Source organism: Alexandromys fortis, unplaced genomic scaffold (genome assembly GCF_014885135.2).
Source record: "Alexandromys fortis isolate MF-2015 unplaced genomic scaffold, M_Fortis_MF-2015_v1.1 scaffold_269, whole genome shotgun sequence".
NCBI lineage: Eukaryota > Metazoa > Chordata > Mammalia > Rodentia > Cricetidae > Alexandromys > Alexandromys fortis.
In genome coordinates this window covers 14,640-40,103 of record NW_026068138.1, presented here as the reverse complement: position 1 = coordinate 40,103, position 25,464 = coordinate 14,640, and the positions used below count along the sequence as shown (strand labels likewise).

Here is a 25,464-nt window from a genome sequence, read left to right as displayed (position 1 = left end):
TCTGGTTATCACAGATACATCTGTCTATAGCACCGAGTCACATCTAGAATGTGAAGCAGAGTCCAAACTTGCTTCTTTTAAATTACTTAGGTGGAGGAGCACACATCTATAATACCAGAATTTGGGAAGTGAAGACAGAAGGATCAGGAGTTCAAAGTCATTCTCATTCCATAGTGGGTTTGAAGCCAGCCTGGGCTACATGAGACCCTATCTCAAAAAACAATAACAATAACAACAAAACAAAACAAACAAACAAAAAAAAACAGAAGAAAGGAGAGGAGAAAGAGGAGGCAAAGGGATTTAAAGCCATTCAGTCATCCCACATGATGCCCTAAAAATATTTTTGTTTTCATTTGTTTATGTGGCTGACCTGGAACTCACTCTGTAACTCATAATGGCCTTGAACTTATAGAGATCTCTTCCACCACAGCTGGTCCTAAGAACATTTTCATTGCCCTGTAGGCCAGGTTAGCCTGAAGCCGGTGATCCTCCTGCCTCAGCCCCAAGTGCTGGCGCTAAAGGCCCCCTGTGCTGGCTGGCTGACAAACATGCTGTTTAAATATGCCCTCCACAGACAGGGAGCAGGTCTGTTCCTCCAGACTCCACCAACCACACACCCACAGGAGACGGCTGCCCCTCAAATAAGGGCTTATAAACAAGTCTCTGCACTGAACAACTGTGAAGACATCAACACTGAAATTAAGAGGATTTATTTTAAAAGATTATAAAAGTTGGTATTAATAGTGATTAAAAAAAAAGACCCACAGGCTTAAATCAACAAATACAAAAGTGATTGGATATAAGCAATGTAAAAATACATTTCCCGGTCCCCACATAAAGCATAATTTAAGTATAGTAATTATAAAAGTCTTGTGCTGTAGTATATTTCCCTTCTAAGTCTTAAAAACCATTCCAAACAATTTGTATAAAATACAGCAAATCAAATTTTCCACAGCTGTAAATGAAGGCGTCTTTTCTGCCCGGCGACCTCTGGTCCCAGCTCTTGAGCTTATTAGTGCCACAGTCTTTAACCCCATCTCCCCCCAGGGAAGGCAGAAGCCAAGCACAGGTCCCCCAAAAGAGAAAGTTCCAAGAATGACAACAGATACAAGTGACAAATTATCTTTTTTTTTTTTTTTTTGGTTTTTCGAGACAGGGTTTCTCTGTGGTTTTGGAGCCTGTCCTGGAACTAGCTCTTGTAGACCAGGCTGTGACAAATTATCTTAAAAGGAAAGAAAGGGGGGGCTGGAGAGATGGCTCAGAGGTTAAGAGCACTGCCTGCTCTTCCAAAGGTCTTGAGTTCAATTCCCAGCAACCACATGGTGGCTCACAACCATCTGTAATGAGATCTGGTGCCCTCTTCTGGCCTGCAGGCAGACATGCAGGGAGAACACGAAAGAAAGAGAGAGAGAGAGAGAGAGAGAGAGAGAAAGAGAGAGAGAGAGAGAGAAAGAAAAGAAAGAGAGAGAGAGAGAGAAAGAAAGAAAGAAAGAAAGAAAGAAAGAAAGAAAGAAAGAAAGAAAGAAAGAAAGAAAGAAAGAAGTAGCTGAGGAAGCCCTCAGCCGCGGCACAGAGCAAACCCACGAACCCACGGATGCTAAGTTGCTGCATGTGTGGAGCCAGGCCAGAGTGTCTGTCTCTCCTGAAGAAGCCAAACACGGGCAGAGAGGGGCACTGATGAGGTGAGTTGTCCCCAGGCCCTGAATATCAGAGGCCAGTTCTCCAGGATGGCACTGTCGAGAGGTGTCAGAAACCTTTAGAGGCGGGGCCTAGTGTGAGTTCCTGGGTCATTGGGGGCATACCCTCCAAAGAGAACACGGGATCTCAAGACACACTCACTCTTTCCTTGCTTCCTGGATGCTCTACCACAGACCCCCACCATGATGCGCTGCCATCTAAGACAACAGACTGACCATGGGCTGAAGCCTACAAAACTACAAACCAAGATAACTCTTTTTTCTTTTTTTTAACTTTTAATATTTACTTTAATTTATGTATGTATGTGTGAATGTATGCCATGCATGTCTGGGTGCCAGAGACCAAAGACACTGGATCCCCTGGCAGGCACTCATGTGCACGCTGGAGAGAACTCAGGTCCTCTGCAGAGAAGTAAGAAGCACTCGTAACCTCCTCCTCGGAGCCATCTCTCCAGCCCTAACGCTTCTTCTTTTTAAGTTGACTGTCTCAGGTATTTTGTTAGAGTAGCAGACAGCTGACTAACGGTTTGTAACACTAACATTGCCTTGATTTGCTGTTAGTTCTCCATAGGTCTGGACAGTATTTCCAGTGACTACAGCATAGCCTGATGTGAAATTCTAAAAACTGTCTGCTATAAACTGGTTCCTTTAGAATTATTTTATTCTTGGTTTCAAGAACCTACCTCCCCCCCTTCTCTTAGATGGCAGGCCAACATCCATGATTGGTTTCATGATCAAGAAGGTATGATGCCAGCAGATCAGGCAGTGAGTAAGAAAGAGTAGAAGCTGTGTGCCCAGATTCATCCCCGTCTGAGAACTACAACTGCTGTACGCTTGTAACCAAAATCATCGAACACACACAGTGGCAGATAGGAAACCAAAAAGGAGGGAAACTTTACAGTAAATCCCTGGGAACATAATCACACGTCTTCAGGGAGAAACGCCAGCCTGGGAAACCTCCACCAGGGCACAGAAGGCCTTGACATACTTGAGTCTCAGTCAAACCCCAGAAGGAAGATAAGAAAGATCCCCTTTGGGCACAAAGGTGCCCCAGTGGCTCTAAGGTACCCCTACAGCAACAAGCAACCCTTCCAAAGTGTCAGGAGCAGCCTGTGGCTTCCAGCATCACCAACAGTATTCACCAGCAGGGGTTCCTACCTCGGACTTTTGGTGATAAGAAGGGCACAGAGTCTGGACGGCCTGGAGAGGGTTGACAGTGAATCTGAGTGAAAAAGGAAAAGAGCAAGAGTGGCGGCTCCCTTGGCGGATGGTGACGCAGCACAGGGACCATCTAGAAAGTCAGGAAAGGCATTTCGGGTTAGTGAGCAAACCCAGCCCAGGACTCTAAGAGAAGCCTACAGAGCGATGCTCACTTGAGAAGAAATGACCATCTGCCAGGAGGGGACCCAGTGTCCAGCTCACAGAATGAACACCATCAGCTGTTTCCATGTGCACACAGCACAGACACCGTCAACTGTTTCCATGTCACACAGCACAGACATGGTCAACTGTTTCTGTGTGCACACAACACAGACACGGTCAACTGTTTCCGTGTGCACACAGCACAGACACGGTCAACTGTTTCCGTGTGCACACAGCACAGACATGGTCAACTGTTTCCGTGTGCACACAACACAGACACCATCAACTGTTTCCGTGTGCACATAGCACAGACACCGTCAACTGTTTCCGTGTGCACACAACACAGACACCATCAACTGTTTCCGTGTGCACACAACACAGACACCATCAACTGTTTGTTTCCGTGTGCACACAGCAGGCATCAATTGTTTCCGTGTGTGCACAGCATGACCCTTCACATCTCTCCCCAGTGGTCCAGCCTATCTGTACAGTTACATCCACTGTACAGGACAAAGAGTCTACTCTATCTTTGGTCTCTAGATGTAGTATCAATTTCTTCAGTTTTTCTGCATTCCATAACAATCTTTTTTTTTCTTTTAAACTTAATTTCAACAACCAGAGTGCAATCTAAAAAGCACAAGGCTTTGATACTGTTGCTTTTGTACACATAAAACACCAGCAGCCCACGCATTTTCTGTTAGGCAATGCATGGATCAGAAAGAATTCAGAATAACTGCCTTGAAAGGTTAGCACATAACATACGGTTGAACAAGATACAGTAAATACAAGGATCATATATTAAGGAAAAACGCCCATACCAACAACTTAAATACAAATTAAATCTCCAACATCAGAACAGAACTTAACTATCAAAAACTAACAGCAAAGTGAATGATTTTAAAATGCAAGAGTTCCTGAAAGGACGGAGAACACACGGTCTGGAAGCCAGGCCTGGTGAGGGCTGACCTGTAGCAAATGACAGACATGCAATTCAAAGGCAACAGTCCTGTCTTTAAAAATAAACAAATAACAAACCTCCTCCATTTGAAACGAGTTCCAACCGTTATTAAAAACCCTCTGAGCTAACTGGAGGGGCTGCCACTCAGTCCAGCACTGAGAAGCTGCCCTCCTGTCCTTCCCTTCTCTCCAAAAGAGGAGCACACATGACACTGGTCACATGGAAGATGCTCTCTTCTGGTCCGCAATACGTGCTCCAGCTTTAAGCATTCAGTGGCTCAGTGAGGGCTTCAGCCCTGGCGTTGTTCTCAGGTTTCCTCAGCTGGCTCTCCTGCCGTCTCTCATGCAGCATGACGACAAAGTCAATTAGGAACACCAGACTCGCCATAAACCCGAACACCTGTGGAGGAAGTGCAGGTTGTAACCACGTGTCCTACTCAGCCCAAGAGTTCATAGCCGTTCCACCCTCTAACTACTTTCCAAAAAAGATGTTCATTTTTATCTCTGTGTATGTATTTGTCTGGGGAGCAAATGCCACATGTTTGTGGGTTCTTTTGGAGGCCTAAAGAGAACCCAGGGTCCCTTGGAGGTGGGATAGCACCACTGATATGGGTTCTGGGGACCAAACTCTGGTGGTCCTCTAGAAGAGCAGTGAGTGTCTGAGCTGCTAAGCCATTCTTCTAGCCCCACACTTAGTATTCTTCAATAGAATTTAAAAGCCACTGAATGAGGAAAAGAAGTGACAAAAGAAAAATGTCCAGAGTAACAGTACTACTCAAAGTCCCACGAGGTAACAACGCAGCTCTTTTGTTGTGTGGTGCCAGGCACAGAATCCAGTGCTGCTGCATGCTCAGCAAGAGTGCTACCGGAGTTGCAGACCCGGTTCCGAGCTTAGGAGCTACCACTGGAAGAGACGGCAGCCCAGGACAGACCTAGTCTATACTGGAAGAGATGGCGGCCCAGGACAGACCTAGTCTCCCTGCTCCTCTCTCTCAGAGCTACTGCAGAAGTCCCCATCCAAACTTCTACCCGACACCACCAAACACATCTCATCCAGCAGCTACCCGCCACTACAAGGGACACTAAGAATTCCTAAGCGGCCGGGCTGTGGTGGCGCACGCCTTTAATCCCAGCACTCGGGAGGCAGAGGCAGGCAGATCTCTGTGAGTTCGAGGCCAGCCTGGTCTACAGAGTGAGTTCCAGGACACACAAGGCTGACATGAAGGCTGAACTTCAAGCTACACACCCATCTTCCTTCCTAGCTGCTGTCTTTTAAGGCCTCTTCTGAAGAAAAGGAACAGCTTCCAAGAAGGGCCCACCTGACAGGTCTCAGACATTGGGGTCTAAGGAGGCACGAATGCCACAGAGAGACGGGGACTCTGAGAAGAGTACAGTCCTATAAGACAGAGTGTGGGGGCCTCCCTGTAGGTTTCAGAAGAGGTCAGTTCTCTGCCATGTGGGTGAACAACAGTCCATGGTATATGCTTAGAGTCAAGTTGTCCCTGACTCTTGTGTGGCGAGGGAAAGAAAGGGGGAGAGCTGTGTGACCTTGAGGGTGTGGGAAAGTGGGGAGGGGGGGCTCCAAGAGAACAAACCTCTGGCCCAGACTGGCAGGTTGTTGCTCAGATGGCATCTATTAAAAGACCACACATGTGCCAGTCCTGGCCCTTCTGAAGGGGCAGAAGCTCTCCATCACACATCCAAGGCAACTGACGTAGTAATGGATACCTTAAAGTCCCCAGCCACCATACAAACTGACAACGGCCCCGCATACACATCTAAAGTCAGACAGGGAGCCTGCAAAGCTCACCACGCCACCTGGAAGTCACAGTGCTAAACAGACCTCCACTGTTATGTAGAGCAGAGAGATGAACGGCCTTACACACAAGCACTGAACTTACCAGCAAAGGTGAATGCCTGGAGCAGCCCCAAGCTCCACTCAGCCTAAGTCCTTTCTGACAGGCATATGAGGCTCCTGTGTTAAGTGACTCTCCCTTCCCCACATAGCCGCGTTCTCACACACCTGTAGAAGGGACCTGTGGGCCGTCTCCCGCTGCCCGGCTTCTGGCTCCCGGCTAGCTTTATCCAAAATAACAACACACAAACTGTATTCTTTTAAACACTGCCTGGCCCATTATCTCTAGCCTCTTACTGGCTAACTCTCACATCTTGACTAACCCATTTCTAATAATCTGTGTAGCACCATGAGGTGGTGGCTTACCGGGAAAGATTCAGCATGTCTGACCTGGTGGCTGGCTCCATCGTGTCTGACCTCACTTCCCTTCTTCCCAGCATTCTATTCTGTTTACTCTACCCACCTATGTTCTGACCTATCAGGCCAAGCAGTTTCTTTATTAATTAACCAATGAAAGCAACAGATAGATATATGACCTTCCCACATCACACACCTGACATTCTAAGGCACACTGCTAACAACCAGCTACCGAAGCCTTCCTCTGACTCACCACCTCTCCCCATCCTCTTGGGGAACAAATTCTACTTTAAAATCTTCACCTCTAAGCCCTGCTAACCCTCTTGGCCCTTCACCCCATCTGCTGCTGAATTATTGGGTCTTAGCTTTTGAATTCATTTTTCCAGGTTAAAGCAGGCTCACAGACTATGTTAAAACCAGGCTCCACCCCTGAAGAAAAGCTCTCAAAGCAACCCCACAGCCCTCTGACCTCCTCAAGGACCCCAAACTCATATTCAAAAATCAACCAGACAAGGCCATTTCCTCCCACAGTCCTACCTGCCTCTCTAACACGGGAAAGAATTCCTTCAAACTCTCCTCACTGAGAGCTGGTGACCAGCCACACTGACCATAATGATGCCCTTGCTGTCCCTGGCATAGCTGACTGCTGATTACAAGGGAGCTCTATGAACTTTCTAGATGAAACTGTGTTCTCTATTTATCCCTGGAACCTTGACCCACTCTCACAACAACGAGCTCCTCCCCTTCCTTTACCCTTTTAGCTTCCCGTGCCTGTGTGGTCTCCATTAGAGAGGTGCTTCTCTTATTCCTGTCCGGTGCTGATCTGCAGAGACTCACTCTGGTTCTAGACACTGCTATTCTGGCAGAAGCCTCAGACTTATAGGCTACCTATATCCAGAATATGTCCCAATTTTCCAAGCTTACAACTCAAGAACGCCCATTGTCAGGCACATCTACCACAATGCTTCCTTGGTGGCCCACATAGCCCTCTGCTTTACCAGACAAGACTTTTAAGGAGGCACCAAGGCCGGACGTTTAGATCCCTCACCCTGCAGCTTACCATAACTCTCAACATTTCGCTGGCTGCAAGTAAGACAGTGATATTTTGTTTGTGATTTAACAAATAAAGCTTGCCTGAAGATCAGAGTGTGGAGCTAAGCCACTAGTTAACCATAGAGGCCAGGCAGTGGTGGCACACACCTTTAATCCCACCACTAGGAAGGTAGAGATAGGAAGGGATACGGCTGGGTGGAGAGAGGAATATAAGGCAGGAGGAGCAGGAGTGCATTACATTCAGTCTGAGGATTCGTGGAGACAGGATCTTGCCCATTTTGGCCTGAGGATTTGGTAGAGGTAAAGGGTCTCTCTAGTGGCTGGCTCCTTGACTTCTCTGATCTTTCAGCATTTACCCTGAAATCTGGTTCCGGATTTTTATTATTAAGACCAATTGGAATTCGTGCTACAACAGTCCTTTGACCCAGTCTCCCCCCCCACACACACATACACACACTGGGCTGAATGTCTATCTCCTATCTCCTGACTCAGAGGCTAGCAAGTCACCATACGGACAGGGGTGCCTAAAGCCACACGGCTATCTCTTTCTATGACTGCCTCAAGATGAAAAATCCGTCTAGTCATTAAGAAGGTCCCCCCACTTGCCGGGTGGTGGTAGCACACACCTTTAATCCCAGCATTTGGTAGGCAGAGGCAGGGGGATCTCCATGAGTTTGAGACCAGTCTGTTCTACAGAGCTGAGGTGCTTGAGCTACCAAAGAAAGCCTGTCTCAGAAACAAAACAAAATACCCCCCCCCACACACACATATGGAGATCCCCCCCCCCTATCCTATTATCCACAGACACATCAACACTTGCGATTTTCTCAAGAGGTCTCAACCCTAGTACCTACACATGACGGCAGCAGGACAAACCCCAGGCAACATCTCAATCCCCTAGGCCTCTCCCCTCCACCTCAGTCTGAAAAGGCAAAACTTGGACCTGCTGCTTTAAGACCTGGCCACTTTGGGAGTCAAGGTAGCATGGAAGGGATCCAGACACACCACCCTGCAGCCTACCAGCCCAAACTGGCCTTGAAGCATCTACTTACTTACTTATCAATGTTCTACAAATCCCACGTTCCTCCAGTGGAGCCGTATTTTACCTTAGAGCACCCCACCCCAAAACTTGTGAAAGGAAGGCCACCCCTGTTTCCGGCCTTTTCAATGGATTCAAGGTCAAGTCCCTGTGGTGGTGGCCAGCATTACTAGCTGAACCGTCTCAGCCTCTGCTATACCTGACATGTATGCAGGAGCCTTTGTGGACTGTCCATCAATGAGACTCAGTTCAGTGATAAAGGAAATTCCACAAAATGGTATCAAACACATGCTTATTAGTAAGGGCTTCACTGACCCACAGATGTGTTAGGGGAAACGTGATTTGCAACCAGGTTAGGTGGAGACAGATAAAGCTATTCATACCTAAAGAAAAACTCCATTTTTTAAACTCTACTGGGTTAAATGACCTAAAATACATTTTCCAGTTACTTGTCACCCAGGGACATGATGTCACTACCTACTTCCTCTTCCCTAAATCACTTCCTCATTGTATTATTCTAACATATGACCAAACACTCTGAGAATTCTGTCAAGAGACAAAAGACCATGCTTCAAATTTAGCTTCCTCACTAGCAAAACCCTTGAGGAAGTGGAGACAAAACAGGAAGAAAACAGCACCAAATCTCTTGCAACCCCAGCCTCCTCCATGACTTTGTGCTGAGGGGGGGGGGGGGGGGGGGGGGTGACTTCCTAGGTAGCTGGCCTCAGTTTCCAGGATGCTAGGACTGTCGGCAATCCCACACCTGGCTCACATTTCCATGATGACTGGTCATCTCTCAGAGTCTCTGACTTCGGTTCCTCAACCCCTCCTCCACCCCGGAGAACACACACAGTAAACCGGGCTCTGCACCATTCATTTCCTGTATGTGCGCAGCACAGCCCACACAAACTAATTTATAAACTCTCTACCGAACATGGGCCGTTCCCCTTTGGAGGCCTGACTGTATCTGTCCATCCCCTTACAAACCAGGCTGGCAAGGTAACGTCTGCAATTCTCTCAAAGCTTTCTTTTTAAAGATTTTACTTTTTTTTTTTCTTTTCTGCATCTGAGTATTTTGCCTGTATGGGTGCCTGGTGCTGCAGGGAGTTGGATCCTCTGGAACTATGGATAGTTTTGAGCTGCGATGTGGGCACTGGAAACTGAAGCTGGGTCTTCAGCAGAATCAGCTTTCCATGCTGACCCATCTTTCAGCACTCTGAACACCTTTTGTATTGTTCTATCTTAAAATGTAGTTTCAGGGCTAAGGCAATAACTCCGTCAGTTAAATTCTTGCCTTGCAAGCATGAGCACCGAATTCAATCTCCTCAAACCCACATTTATAAAGGGGGCCAGGTATAGTAGCACATGCCTCTAATTCCAGCACTTGGGAGGCAGAGGCTGGCGCATCTCTGAGTTTGAGTCCAGCCTGGTCTACAGAGTGAGTTCCAGAACAGCCAGGACTACACAGTCTCCAAAAACAAAAACAAAAAACAAAACCCACAACCCTTGGCCCAAAGGATTCAAATAACTATCTCTTCACTGAACAACCCTTCGTTGTCTCAAAGGGTTTTACAACTCAAAGTGTCACACCGAAGCAAGTTTGGGACAGGCAAGCATGTTTTCACAGCGTGCGGCAGAGGATGTGAGAGCTGGTCGACTCCACAGAGAGGACCAGTTGGTTTTCTGTTTTGTTTTGTGGTTCAGGTTTTCGAGACAGGGTTTTCTGCAGCTTTGGAGCCTGCCCTGGAACTAGCTCTGTAGACCAGGCTGGCCTCGAACTCACAGAGATCTGCCTGCTGGGATTAAAAGCATGTGCCACAGCACTGCCCGGCTCCACAGTACTAGTGTTAAGAATGGTTGATAATGCCCAGCAGTGGTGGGGGCTCACTCCGTTAGTCCCAGCACTTAGGAGGCAGAGGCAGGTGGATCTCTGTGAGTTCGAGGCCAGCCTGGTCAACAGAGCAAGTTCCAGGACAGGCTCCAAAGAAACCCTGTCTCGGAAAAAAAAAGGGGGGGGGGAGCTGGAGAGATGGCTCAATGGTTAGGAGCACTGGCTGCTCTTCCAGAGGTCGTGAGTTCAATTCGCAGCAACCACATGGTGGCTCACAACCATCTGTAATGAGATCTGGTGCCCTCTTCTGGCATGTGAGCATACACGGAGGCAGAATATTGTATACATAATAAATAAATCTTTAAAAAAACATACTTGCCTAGCATGTATGAGGCCCTAAATTCAATCCCCAGTATTGCAACAAACAAACAATAAGAAGATAAAAAAAGACAGAAAAAAAAGAAAAGAAAAACAAAAAGTAAAATAAGTACTCAAAGGAAAACTGAAGAGCAGATCAGAAGAAGAACAACTTCTGTTGGTTCACTCAAACACTCCATCACAACTTGCCGGGCTAAGCCTGCAAGCCTTTTCTCGGGAGTACCTCTGCACTAAAGCAGTACTACAGGGCAAAAAAACAAAAACTGTATAACAAAGGCTCTTGCCACTTGCATTACCAGACACTTGTTTATATGTAGGATAAAGTAAACTTTGATAACAAAATTCAGTCAAATTCAGTCCTAGGTTCTTAAGACTACCGTATTTGTTTACTTTTAGGTTTTCTATTCAATATTACATTTAAAAGTAGAAGAAAAACTACTCTCAGGCTGGGGAGATGGCTCAGTGGGGTAAAGTGCTTGGCACACAAACCTGAAGATCTGAGTTCAGATCCCAGAGCCCATGTAAAAGTCAGACACAGTATTAAAAGCAGACGGAACACCTACAGGAAATGGGAAGTGGAAATCGGACATTCCAAGAAGCTAATGGGGCCAGGTGAGATGACTCATGCCACTGATCCCAGCACTCAGATCTCTTTGAGTTCTAGGCCAGCCAGGGCTACACAGTGAGACCCTATCTCAAAAAGGAGGGGTAGGAACTAGTGGGCTGGTTGGCCTGGCTATACAGCAGTGGAAAAACTGTCTCAAACAAGGAAAAAAGACAGGGCCAACCTGAAGATCATCCCTTACCTCCACATAGATCACAGCACACAGGTGCCCACCTCACAAACACGCATCATGAATATAAATAAGTAATAATTATTACTCTTGTATAGAACTTATCAAGAACTTTCTAAATTCTCTATTTCTTTCTTTTAATGATTTATTTAGTTTTATTTTATGTGCATTAGTATTTTGCCTGCATGTATATCTGAATGAGGTTGTTGAATCTCCTGGAGCTGGAATTACAGACAGTTGTGAGCTGCCATGTGGGTGCAGGGAACTGAACCTGGGTTCTCTGGAAGAGCAGCCAGTGCTCTTAACTGAGGAGTCATCTCTCCAGCCCCTAAATCCTCTATATCTAAGGAAACAAAAATAAGGAAGGTTAAAAATGCAAAGTACTCACGATTGCAGCGATTTCAGCTGAGGTCCCAGCGTGGGTAGAAACAAAAATGATAGATGCCAAGAGAAACACACACCCTGTTCCCAGGGTGATACAGAAATCCTACAGGGGCAGAGGAAACAAGAACACAGCAGGTTAGACAGGCAGACACAAAGTTTAACAGTTTGAATTTCGAAAACCCTTGAATGACTTACACATTCTTGGTGCAACCCAAATTTAAACATGCCAGCCTGGTACCTTTTCAACACGTCTACATGCAAACGCTATCAACTTTAAGTTGAACATAATTGTGTATCACAAAAAAAAAAAAAAATATTTTTTGAGACAGGGTGTCACCATGTCGCCCTGGGTGGTCTGTGCTCAATGTGTGGACCAGGTTGGCCTGAACTCACAGAGATCTAACCACTTGCCGCTGCTTCCTTAACACTAGGTCATGTGCCACCATAACTAACTCTTTTTCAGTTTTGATCTGGTTTTTCTTTTTCCCTTTTTTTTTTTTTTTTTTTTGGTATTCCTGGGGAGTGAGCCTATGGCCTTGTGAATGCTCGGCAAACACTACTACTGAGCTCAACTTCTGTCTGGTAGTTTTATGCTTATTTCTACCACTGCGTGTCCAGCACACGGTGCCTGGTAGGGAGCAGGCACATAATTCCTAACTACACAGCCAATGAATGACACTCTAAAATGTAAGAAACAAAGAGTGACAAAACCAAACTTCTAAAAAAATGTTTAAGTAAGGCATAGTGGCCCAAGTCTACAATGCCAGCACTCAGAAGCTGAGGCAGGAGGATCACAGGTTCAAGACCAGTCTGGGCTAGTAAGACCCTGTGTTAAAGCAAACAACATTGAAATGTCTAACATGAATTAGGTGAAGCCTCTCCCTCTCATTCTAGACTCATTTCCTGTCTCCGTCAGTGAAGTGGCGCCCGAGTTGCCAGGATGCAGAGAGCTAGAACATGGACACCACTCTTCCCGGTGCTTTGCTCTGAAAGCATCACCGCTGTACCAATGAACCAGGACGACTGGCAGACGCGCGCCCTGACTCGGGCTGTCTTCCCCACTTACCGACGACTTGACTTTCCCAGCATCCACTCTGTCATGCACTGGTGTGCAGTACACGGTCAGCAGGACGAGGCTCAGGAGAAAGGCGCTGCAGCTCACAAACTCAAAGAAGTACAAGCCTCCACACAACGTGCACTCGGACACGACCTCTTCACAGATAAAGGCCAGCAAAGACAGCAGCTACAAAAGGAAACCAACTGACCTCAGTGATTCAGAGAACCCATGACAATCAAAACTACATGCAGGCTGTGCCTGGTGGCATGGGCCTATAAACCCAGTCCTGTGGGTGACGCAGGAGGAACAAAAGTTCAAGGCCAGCCTTGCCAAGGCTGTGAGACCACCCCTCCTAAGAAAAATTAAACCCACTCTTTGTTTACTCAATATTTATAAAGTAGAGGCTGGGGCAAACAAGATTCGTGGACAAACTTGATTAACGGAACTGACAGTCCTCTTGCCTTAAAGGGATACACCAGTTAATGACTGTGTGTCAGACAGACTCAATGAAAGTGTTGTAACAGCCCCTCCACCAAAAAAAGGGCTTTTAGAAGAAGAGGAAGCTGAGTGCCACAATGCACCGCAAACTTTTTGTTGCTGTTGTTGTGCTGTAACGAAAGAGTCAGGGAGAGAGGTAGGCAGAGGCATAGTTGGAGGCAAATGGTGAGACAGTCTAGAGCGCAGGGGACGTGTGCCTGCGTACAGACTGTGGGAGGCAGCCAAGGAAGAGGTCTGAGAGATCACCGGGAGAGGGGGCAGTCTTCCTGTGCGGCAACTGTGAAGAGTCTGCAAAGCAGAGAAACCAGCAAGAGCAGTAAGAAACAGCAGCCCAGGGCTTCTGAGATGAGAGCAAGTGTGCCCAGCAGGTGGCGAGCACGCTACTGCTATGCGGAGGGCAAGAACCTGCATTAGCCGCACAAAAGAGAGCCGGTGGTGGTATCACTGACAGTTGGCAAGAAAGCCGTCGCCTGGCAGAGAAGTCAGATAACTCTGTACTTATGGGTGGGGGTGGGGAGACAGGGCAGCAGACTAGAAAAGCAGAGTCAAGTCAGGGTGCAGGGGACGAGGACACAGGAAGGGAAGTTCAAGGAGAAAACACTAAGCCTTACAGAAACCCTGTGCAGCCAGGGCCTGGAGACAGGCAGGGCGCAGCTCTGCGAGGGAGGAGCAGGCGCTCAGGGGTTAACACTTCAGAAAGTGGAAGAAGACTGACTGTTCACGAGCAGGTTTTGAGAAAGCTTGGGGAATGACCTTCTGAGTGCCCAAACCATCGAAAGGACTAATGACCCAAAGTGAAAAGGCAAGGGAAATTCCGCCTTACCCCAGGGAGAGCAGGAGAAACAGACAGACACAAGAGTAGCACACACTGCTACAAAAGAAAGAAAGAAAGAAAGAAAGAAAGAAAGAAAGAAAGAAAGAAAGAAAGAAAGAAAGAAAGGGAAGGAAAAGAAAAGAGAAAAGGCACCAACAAAGCAGACTAGAGAGCTGGTGCACACCTATGAATCCAGCACTCAGGATCCACTGGAGTTCAGGGCCAGCCTGGGCTACAATGTGAGACCTTGTCTCAAAAAACCACCTAGGAGCTAGGAATGTAGCTGAGTGGTAGAATGCATGTCTGGCATTCAGGAGGCCTTGGATTCAATCCCCAGCCCTGGAAAAAAAAAAAAGAAAAAAGAAAAAACAAAAACAAAAAACAAAACCAGACAAGAAACAGGGAAGCTTGGAAAAGAAAATAAAAATAAAAATCAAGAGCTGCATTTCACAATGGACAGTGAACGGCTCACCCACACTTGTTTTCTTTTTTTCTTTTTGGCTTTTCGAGACAGGATTTCCCTGTAGCTCTGGTTGTCCTGGAACTCACTCTGTAAACCAGGCTGGTCTCGAACTCACAGAGATCCGCCTGCCTCTGCCTCCCAAGTGCTGGGATTAAAGGCACATGCCACCACTGCCCAGCTCACCCACACTTTCTTGCCAATGTCAACAGACCAGCACTAGGGAAACTAGCAGCTTCTTCAAAGCTAAGCACTCCTGGGTACTCGAGGGAAATGAAAACCTACCTTAAGAAAAAGCAGGTACAGGAACATCATAACAACTTTATTCTCATAGCCCCAAACTAGACACAATGCAGGTGCCTTCATCAGCTAAAGGAAGCTGGGGTACAAAATGTCCAGTCTAGATCAATCTCCAGATAACTGTACAAAGTATAAAAATTCAATCTCAGCAGCTGGGGGAGGCTAGAGCTCAGTTGGCAGAGTGCAAACCTACCATGTGTGAAGCCCTTTGTTCACTACCCAACACTAGCAAATTAGTTAGTTAATTTTGTAGTGGCATTCCATTTGTATTTTAATAAATAAAGTTTGCCTAAAGATCAGAGAGTAAAACAGCCCCACTGGTCAGCCTTACGGACCAGGGAATGGCAACATACATCTTTAATCCCAGTAGCCACACTAGTTTGCCATTGAAACCGGGTGTAAACAGTAATGCCTGGCCTGCAGCACAGACACAGGCTGCCTGTCTGGGAAGAAGGGCAGGATCGCTCCCAGAAGTAGAGGGTCCCAGGCCACCAGTAGCCCTGCTCTATGTATTAACAAGAGTCATTCGTACTATCAAGAGGCAGGCTCTACCTAGCCCTCCTAGCAGAAGGAAGGAGTTCAACATCCAGGCTGAACACTTACTAGTTCTGATCTCTAAGTTTTAAAGGCCAAGGTCTTCGCATCACACACTACTGTCAATGCGAAGTTCACTCCTCCCTAACGGTTCTTTTACAATCACCCTCGGCAGGATGCCCGCTCCAGCGCGGAGTGGGCTTTAAGATCAGGCAACAATGGGTGTGTATGAGCATGTCATGATGGAGCAATACGAGCGATGCACAGGAACAATGGGCAACCGTGCTTCTCACCACACAGCTGAGCAGTCCTGAGAAGTGGAGAAAATATCAGGGAATGGACACATGGGCAGGGACATTCCCAGTCGAGGGAGCAAGGACAGACTCAGGAGGGCAAGAACCTGCCCGGTGAGTCCAAAGGGGTACTGACCTAACTGGGAATGGTAAGAAATTCAAAAGAAATGGGTGTGGCTATGTGATGAGAACCGCAGGAGTCTGGGAATTAAGGGAGTTCCCCAGGTCAAGAGTAGGAGGTAAAGTGGGTGGTACTGCACCTTTAGTCCCAGCAGAGGCAGAAAGAAGCAGGTGAGTTCAAGGCCAGCCTGGTCTACAAAGCAAGTCCAAGACAGCCAGGGTTGATACACAGAGAAATCCTCTCTCGAAAAACCAAAAAGGGGGGTGGGGGGAGTACAGAATAAGTAAGTCAGGATAGATTGGTTTTCATTTTTTTTTTAAATAAAAGGGGAAACTTTTAAAGCAAGTAAAAACACTCCAAACAATGTATCCAACAGTGATACCTAGGAATGAGTCAGATGGGGTGTTTTATTTTATTTTAATCTTATTTTAGTTGTTTTGGTAAACAGATACTTTCTGTATTAAATAAAGAAAAAGAATGTGCTCAATAAGAGAAGGAAGAATTTTAAGAAACAGTGGTCACCAGCATTTCACAAGTGATCAAGGGCAGGAAGCAAGACTCCCACACACAGCAAAGAAACGAATTTGATAAAAGACTCCTTGCTGTTTTCTTGGTAAGCACATCCATTATTAACAGCAAGAACTTATCATACTAGAGACTGCTCAGCGAGCACACAGCTAAGTGCCCGATGCAGCCAGCTCTCTGAGTGTATCTACCTGGACATGGCTAGAGGAAAAAGAGCATTCAGGGCGGGGATCATCTGGAGAACAGCTTCCCATCTGAGTTTACAGATGAACCTGAGCTAGTGCCACACAGTGTAAAAGTCTGTCCCCTTAAACATCTTAAAAACTGACTGGCAGAGAGGACTGGGGTAAAGGGAACACTCCTCCATTGCTGGTGGGAGTGCAAACTGGTACAGCAGCTTTGAATTTCTTTTTTCTTTTTCTTTCTTTTTTTTTTTTTAGATTCATTTTATTATGTATACAGTGTTCTCCCTGCATGTGTGCCTACAGACCAGAAGAGGTTACCAGATCTTATTACAGATGTTTGTGAGCCACCATGTTGTTGCTGGGAATTGAACTCAGAACCTCTGGAAGAACAGTCAGTGCTCTTAACCTCTGAGCCATCTCTCCAGCCCTGCTGCTTTGGATTTCAGTACGGCAATTTCTCAGAAAATTAGAAAACAACCTACCTCAAGACCCAGCAATACCACTTTTGGGTAAATATCCAAAGGATGTTCAATCATACCACAAGAACATGTGCTCAACTATGTTCATAGCAGCATCATTTGTCATAGCCAGAACCTGGAAACAACCTAAATGACCCTCGACTGAAGAACAGATAAGGAAAATGTAGTACATTTACACAATGGAGTATTACATAGCAGAAAAAAATAATGGTATCTTGAAATTTGCGGGCAAATGGATAGATCTAGAAAGCATCATATTGAGTGAGGTAACCCAGACCCTGAAAGACAAATGTCATACATACTCACTCATAAGTAGCTTTCAGAAATTTGGCAAAAAAAAAAAAAAAAGGCAGCCTCTAATTCACAATCCCAGAGAACCTAGACAACAATGAGGACCCTAAGAGAGACACGCATGGATCTAATCTACATGGAAATAGAAAAAGACAAGAAAGATCTCCTGAGTAAATTGGAAGCATGGGGACCACGGGAGATGGTAGGAAGGGAGGGAAGCAGAGAAAAATGCATAGCTCAATAAAAACAATTTTTAAAAAGTGACTGGCATTAGTTAGAAGACATTATCTTCTATAAAATTACATGTACTCAGAGAAGAGCACACTATTAAAAACAGTTTTAAGAAGCTGGAAAGATGATTCAATGGTTAAGAGCACTTACTGCCCTTGCAAAGCATCCAAGTTCAGTTCCCAGCATCCATGCAGGGTGGCCTACAAGCACCTGCAACTCCAGCCTCAGGGGATCTGACATCCCTGGCCTCTGCAGGTACCTGCACTGACATACACATAGCCTCACAAAAGACACACAGACACACACACAGAGGGAGAAAGAGAAAATGGATTTAAAAAAAAAAAAAAGAAAAGAAAATAAGAACATATCACTGAAGCCACAAGCGGACATGCCTACAATCCCAGCACTCAGAAGGCCAAGATGGGAAGACACTGTGAGCCTGAGCTACACAGCAAGTCTCCGGCTAGCCTGGGTTACACTATGAGATCCTCTCTCAAACAAAACAAAAGCTGGGCATGGTGGTACACCCTACAACCCCAGCACCTACCTCCCAGGGAGGCAGAGGAAGAAGGATCCTGAGTTCAGGGACACCTTCAGCTACTCTCTGAATCAAGGTCAATCATTCAAACAGGGAGGGCTACATGAGCCCCTGTCTCAAAACAAGAAAAACCATAAAGATTGTACAATTACAAAGACCTGCGTTTGATTCCCTAGAACCTACAAAAAAGAACAAATAAAAAAAGAGCCTGGCATAAAAACAAAAAAAAGCTGGAAGCTGAACGTGAATAACTGTGATGCAGCACTCAGGAGGCAGAGGCAGAATTTAAGTATGTCTCCTAGTTACAGGGGAAATTCAAGGCCAGTTGTGGCTACACGAGACTTCACCACCAGAGAGAGCACCCATGGGGACCAGAGTACTGGGGAGGTGGAAACAAGCCAGCCTTGAGGCAGTTGACCTCTGCCCTCCACATACACAACACACATGGGCACACACACAAACCAGTATAGTTCATGCAGCTCACCACAACCTGTATCTCTAGTTCCAGAGGATCAGATATGACTCTTTTTACTTCTGGAAATATCAGTCATGCACATGGCACATAGATACACATGCAGGAAAAATACCAATACATATAAAATTAAATAAATTCATTTTGGGTAGCAATTTAGTTTCATAGTTATGCTAGCCAACAGTAAATGTTTTTCAATCATATGTATAATCAACAAAGAGATTATATGAAGCTTGGCAGTGGTGGCACACACCTTTAATCTCAGCACTTGGGAGGCAGAGGCAGGTGGATCTCCATGAGTTTGAGGATAGCTTGGTCTACAGAGCAAGTTCCAGGAGAGACTCCAAAAGTTACATAGAGAAACTGTGTCTCAAAAAAAAAAAAAGTATGAATCCATATAAAGACCTTTCAGACTATGGGGACGACATGATGGCTCAAAGTAAAAGCACTTGCCATGCGAGCAAGGATCTGAGTTCAATCCCAGAACCTGCATAAAGATGGAAGGAGAGAGAGAGAACCGAGTCCACAAAGTTGTCCTCTGACCTCCACACACATGACATAGCATGCATACCCATCCACATGAATCATGAACACAAACATACACAATCAATTTAAGTTAAAACTTAAATCACAGACAGGTTCGTATAGTCATTTAAACATTATAACCTGAAAAAAATCATCATTAAACATTCAAAAAATAACAAATAAAATAGGAACATAAGGGCAAACCAACAAATAGGATAAAGCAAAGTCCAGTTGGCAGAAAATTGAAGATTCTAGCCCAGTGGTAGTGGTACACATCTTTAGTCCCAGCACTTGGGAGGCAGAGGCAGGAGGGTCTCTGTGAGTTCAAGGCCAGCCAGGACAGTCAAGATTACACAGGGAAACCAGTGTGTGTGTGTGTGTGTGTGTGTGTGTGTGTGTGTGTGTGTGTGGTCCAGTAGCTCCTGACAACATTTCCCCCACTCCTTCACCACTCAGCTCGGGAAAGGTAGAAGCCAGTGAGCCCAGCCTTTACATTTTCCACAAGTCTTTGACAAGATGCAGGTTAGACCAAGTAACAAACAGCAGCAGAATTCCAAGAGCCAGACAGGCTTTGTTTGCACTTCTACCATAATCTCCTGTGTTCGCAGGCTCGCCCTGTGCCCCTTGATAAATTAGCTTGGTAACCAAGTCGGGAGCAGCCTGGGAGATCTACCCGTGGAAAGAACCTAGAGGACGCCCAGCCCCACAGCCCAGGGCTCTGCTGGAAGAATTCCAAGTCTACTTTTCACAGCAGGCTTCTTTTTCTCTTTGGAGTCTTTGAGAATCTGTTAAGATTTATGGACCCAAAATAACAAATCACACACAAACGTTCTGAATACTTATCTCAGGGTTTGGTTTGGAGGTTCCCTGTTAACACACGGCGCCTCCTCTTCTGATTGTGATGCCTCCACACCCTGTGTTCTTATCAGAGCTCTGCAACACTATTAGACTTCAAGTCAACTCAAGACGCCGAGAATGGCAGAGTATATGTCGAAGAAAGTCTTGCCTATAGCGCTCATCCTGGGTGCATTTTTATAGATCTCATCTATAACTTTCTTGGGACATTTTAAAAACCACTCCATAGTATATTTTTATTGTTAATAGGTAAGACATTATTAAAACAGAAAAAGCAGGAACAAAGGGGCAACCATAGAAATGAAAAAGTGTTTAAAATTCCGTGTTAAAGAAAGCAAGCCTGTAACATTACAAGTCACCCATAACGGAGGCATTTCTCGGAGGCAGTGTTTCTGCCATTCACGCTGCTCCTTAGAACGGATGGCAAACACACAGAACAGCAAAGCAAACTGAGCCCTGGGATCCAAATGTCAGTACCAGCAAAACTTCTGGTTGGTTCTCTTCTGCTGAGTTATAATAAAGTAATGAGAATTTTTTTTTTTTTTTTGGTTTTTCGAGACAGGGTTTCTCTGTGGCTTTGGAGCCTGTCCTGGAACTAGCTCTGTAGACCAGGCTGGTCTCGAACTCGCAGAGATCCGCCAGCCTCTGCCTCCNATTGCCTGCTCTTCCAAAGGTTCTGAGTTCAATTCCCAGCAACCACATGGTGGCTCACAACCATCTGTAATGAGGTCTGGTGCCCTCTTCTGGCTTACAGACATACACACAGACAGAATATTGTATACATAATAAATAAATAAAGTGCTGGGGTTACAGGCATGCACTCCTCCATGCTCAGCCTGTTTTGTGTTTAAAAGGTGTCGGGACGGAACTCAGGGTCTTCGGCATGCTAAAACCCACACACCCCTGTTAAGCTGTACCTCCCAACCTCCTCCCATGGAGTTCTGATTTATTTTTCTCTTCCCACTATTGTGGGATATTTGCACGCAGTGTGAAGATGTATAGAATCCATCTATATTCAGCAGAAACCACTTTTTGACCTGGAAATTGGCTCTTTTCAATAAATGATGTGAAATAGTCTACTACTATTTTGTGAAACTGGGTTTATTATTTTAAAATGTTTTCCCAAACATATGCTAATGTAACTATGTTTAGGGGAGGCTAAACAAATATTTATTTCACTATATTTAACTATATTTAACAGGGTTAAACACATTTGCAACTGTTCACAATTTTTATGAAACGAATTGTTGTATCAAGCAACAGACTGCTGAACTGACCAGACAATTCTCAAAAGAAAGATAAACGGCCAATGAGAACTTGAATAGTTCAACTTCCTTAACTTCAGGAAAATGCAAATTAAGGCAGCCTTGAGACCGGGCTCTCCCCAGGCAGAAGGAGCGAATGTCACAAAGGGCCAGGGAAGACGGACCTCTGTTCTCTACTGTGAGAGTGCCAACTTGTGCGTCCCCCGTGGAAATCAGTGCGGGGTTCCTCAAACCACTGAAAACAGAATTCCCGTTCAACCACTACGCCATTCATGCGTATATACACAAAAGCCTTTGGGTCAACGTACCCTAGAGTTCCTTGCACATGTTTCTAGCAGCGTGTTCCCAATAACCAGGAACTGGAGCCAGCCTGGATGCCCACCAACAGAGGAACGCAGTATGGATACACAGGGAAATGTTTTTCAACAGTTTGTGCGTATGTGTGACATATGCAGGAAAAAGAATACAACTGAGTGTTGCTGTTAAGTGAAATAAGGCAAATTCAAAAGACGGAGACCATATGGTCTCTGATATGCAGATCCTAGATTTAAAATGGTATGTATGGGACTGAGAGATGACTCGCTGGTTAAGAGCAATTTCTGCTCTTTTATGGGACCTGAGTTCAGTTTCCAGCACCCACATAGAGTAACTCACAAGCAACCCATTACTCCAGTTCCAGGGGATCCAGTGTCCTTTTTTGGCCTCCCCTGACACACACACACACACACACACAGAGAGAGAGAGAGAGAGAGAGAGAGAGAGAGAGAGAGAGAGAGAGAATCTGGATCTATAGGTATAGCTCAGTTGGTGGAGTGCTAACCTCGCATACACAAGGCCCTGGGTTCGAGTCTCAGCACCTTGGTGGGGCACACCAGTAATCCCAGCACTGAGGCAGGGCGGTCAGAAGTTCAAGGTCATCCTCCACAGCTAAGTAATGAGTGTGAAGGTAATCTAGAGTACTAAGAGCCTGTGAAGAAACAGTGGGAGAAACAGAGTGAGAAGAGGGAAAGATGGGGGAGGGAGAGCAGTGGGAAAAGAGAGGGGAGAAGGGGAATGAAGAGAGGCGGGAAGGGAGGGGGAGGGGGGCAAAACCACACCCATTCGTGTAAAAGGAACTGGTTCCGTAAAGGAGCGAAGACAGGATGGAGGCCCAGTGCCTAAGAACCTGAAACTGCCCACTGTGGACATTCTAGGAGGGTGTGGAGGGAGGGACACCCAGGACCAGATTCTCTAGGGTCGTACACATCACTTTATCTAACTTATCTCCAAGTGACTTCTTCATCCCCCAGCTTCCAGCGCTGTAGCAACTAAAAGCAATGCCTAACTGCTGTTTTTCTACCCCAGGAAAGTGGGTCAACTGAGTTCCAAGAATGTTAGTTCTGGTTATCGGAGTTTTAAGAATTTTAAACCTTCCCAAGGAAACCCATGGGCTGTTTTTAGCAAAAATGGTTCACAAAACAAAGCAAAAACCACAAACAGTCTGTTTTTTTCCTAAAATTGTCTTCTTGAAAAAATACCCACTGACAGCTGAGTCAGTAGCCTGAAACGCAACATGCGTATCAATTTGATCATAATACAAATATCAAAGATGTCTACATTTTCGCGCCTAAGCTTATGGCACTTGAGAAGCATGCGGTGATCTAGTTCTCTCACCAGCACACACGAACCAGAAAGACGTCCTTTTGACTCTACCTGGAACCCACTGTGCAAGTTCAACCCATACACAAATTGTCCGACAAGTTGAACTGGGCTAGTACCCGGAAAACCGCAAAAGCCAGAAATGATAAACAGAAAGTACTTCGTTGTCTAAAACACAAGCACTCAGGGCGATAATGAAAGAGTGTTCGCAGAGAGATGGGAAAGGAGGTTTCGGTGGCTGAGGGAGAGGAGCTACCGCGGGGCTACGGGAAGGAGGCAGACGGACTACAACGCCCCCTTCCTTAGTGGAAAGGGAAGGAACTGGGGTGTGGAAACGGCGGCTTCCCGTACGAGGAGTCCGAGCAGCGGCGGCCTCGAGCCCACAGCTCCCCAGCCCACAGGTCCCCCGCCCTGACCCTGGCCCGACCCCCGACCCTGCGCCCGCTCCTCCGCCGCCGCCGCTGGCCTCACCAGCTGCAAGCCTTTGAGAATGCGCCGAGGCCACGGGAGCCGGCCCAGGAAGAAGTAGGCGGCCAGGCCGCTGCGCGCACCCCGGCCCGCGCCCGGGGCCGCCTCGGTGGTGGGACTGTACACCGCTCCGTTCTCCATCGCCGCTAAAGTCGCTCGCCCAGCTAAAGTCGCTCGCCCAGCAAAAGTCACCGCGCGCAGCAGGGGGCGTCACTTCCTGAGACTCCGCCCCCGCTTCCGGTCAGCTCCGCCTTCGTCACGCCCACTCGCTCGCCGCGCCCCGGCCCGTAGAAAGTCCCTTGGTTCGCCACGCCCCTTGCCACGCCTCCCAGCTTCGCCGCACCCCCAGTTCGCCACGCCCCCTCCACCTTTCCGGCTCTCCTGTTAACTCTTGAAATGCTGGTAATTGAGTTCCATGCTTGCTGTGGACTTTTCTTTTTCTGTGGCTTTTTCTTTTTTTGGTTTGGGGGGTGGGTTTTTTTTTTATTACATTTGTTTTTTAACCTATCTAGGGGCACTCTGTGGAGGTCGGGAAACTATTCGGGGTGTCGGTTCTATCCCTTCGTGTGGGTCCCGAGAACTGAGTCATCTTTAGGAGTGGCGGCTGGTGTCTTTACCCACGGAGCCATCACTCCGCCCAGGCTTTAAGTTTGGTTTCGATCTGATTTTTTTTTTTTTTTTTGAACAAGATCTCACCACCCAGACTAGCCTAGAACACAGTAGTAGCTCCTGGAATTAGTGCCAATCATCCAGCCTTGATCTCTAAAGTGCTGGGGTGGGGCTGGAGAGATGGCTCAGTGGTTAAGAGCATTGCCTGCTCTTCCAAAGGTTCTGAGTTCAATTCCCAGCAACCACATGGTGGCTCACAACCATCTGTAATGAGGTCTGGTGCCCTCTTCTGGCTTACAGACATACACACAGACAGAATATTGTATACATAATAAATAAATAAAGTGCTGGGGTTACAGGCATGCACTCCTCCATGCTCAGCCTGTTTTGTGTTTAAAAGGTGTCGGGACGGAACTCAGGGTCTTCGGCATGCTAAAACCCACACACCCCTGTTAAGCTGTACCTCCCAACCTCCTCCCATGGAGTTCTGATTTATTTTTCTCTTCCCACTATTGTGGGATATTTGCACGCAGTGTGAAGATGTATAGAATCCATCTATATTCAGCAGAAACCACTTTTTGACCTGGAAATTGGCTCTTTTCAATAAATGATGTGAAATAGTCTACTACTATTTTGTGAAACTGGGTTTATTATTTTAAAATGTTTTCCCAAACATATGCTAATGTAACTATGTTTAGGGGAGGCTAAACAAATATTTATTTCACTATATTTAACTATATTTAACAGGGTTAAACACATTTGCAACTGTTCACAATTTTTATGAAACGAATTGTTGTATCAAGCAACAGACTGCTGAACTGACCAGACAATTCTCAAAAGAAAGATAAACGGCCAATGAGAACTTGAATAGTTCAACTTCCTTAACTTCAGGAAAATGCAAATTAAGGCAGCCTTGAGACCGGGCTCTCCCCAGGCAGAAGGAGCGAATGTCACAAAGGGCCAGGGAAGACGGACCTCTGTTCTCTACTGTGAGAGTGCCAACTTGTGCGTCCCCCGTGGAAATCAGTGCGGGGTTCCTCAAACCACTGAAAACAGAATTCCCGTTCAACCACTACGCCATTCATGCGTATATACACAAAAGCCTTTGGGTCAACGTACCCTAGAGTTCCTTGCACATGTTTCTAGCAGCGTGTTCCCAATAACCAGGAACTGGAGCCAGCCTGGATGCCCACCAACAGAGGAACGCAGTATGGATACACAGGGAAATGTTTTTCAACAGTTTGTGCGTATGTGTGACATATGCAGGAAAAAGAATACAACTGAGTGTTGCTGTTAAGTGAAATAAGGCAAATTCAAAAGACGGAGACCATATGGTCTCTGATATGCAGATCCTAGATTTAAAATGGTATGTATGGGACTGAGAGATGACTCGCTGGTTAAGAGCAATTTCTGCTCTTTTATGGGACCTGAGTTCAGTTTCCAGCACCCACATAGAGTAACTCACAAGCAACCCATTACTCCAGTTCCAGGGGATCCAGTGTCCTTTTTTGGCCTCCCCTGACACACACACACACACACACACAGAGAGAGAGAGAGAGAGAGAGAGAGAGAGAGAGAGAGAGAGAGAGAGAGAGAGAG

General features: G+C 46.3%; 1 protein-coding gene across 1 annotated transcript; it reads right to left on the bottom strand.

Moving 5' to 3' along the window:
- Positions 1–694: 694 nt before the first annotated feature.
- On the bottom strand, positions 695–23,471 carry Cmtm6 (CKLF like MARVEL transmembrane domain containing 6). The gene is made up of 4 exons (XM_050126564.1): positions 23,260–23,471; positions 12,774–12,950; positions 11,712–11,810; positions 695–4,416 (listed from the first exon to the last, which is right to left on the bottom strand). Exons 1-4 carry the CDS (start codon positions 23,395–23,397, stop codon positions 4,279–4,281), a joined length of 552 nt encoding a protein of 183 aa, XP_049982521.1. The 5' UTR covers positions 23,398–23,471; the 3' UTR covers positions 695–4,278.
- Positions 23,472–25,464: the final 1,993 nt, after the last annotated feature.

Excerpts from the sequence above, each read along its gene's own strand:
- Cmtm6 (XM_050126564.1), bottom strand. The coding sequence starts at position 23,397 with ATGGAGAACGGAGCGGTGTACAGTCCCACCACCGAGGCGGCCCCGGGC. Across the intron at positions 12,951-23,259 it reads TTCTCAAAGGCTTGCAGCTG|CTGCTGTCTTTGCTGGCCTT; the intron begins GTGAGGCCAGCG and ends TTCCTTTTGTAG. Across the intron at positions 11,811-12,773 it reads CTGGGAAAGTCAAGTCGTCG|GATTTCTGTATCACCCTGGG; the intron begins GTAAGTGGGGAA and ends CTGCCCCTGTAG.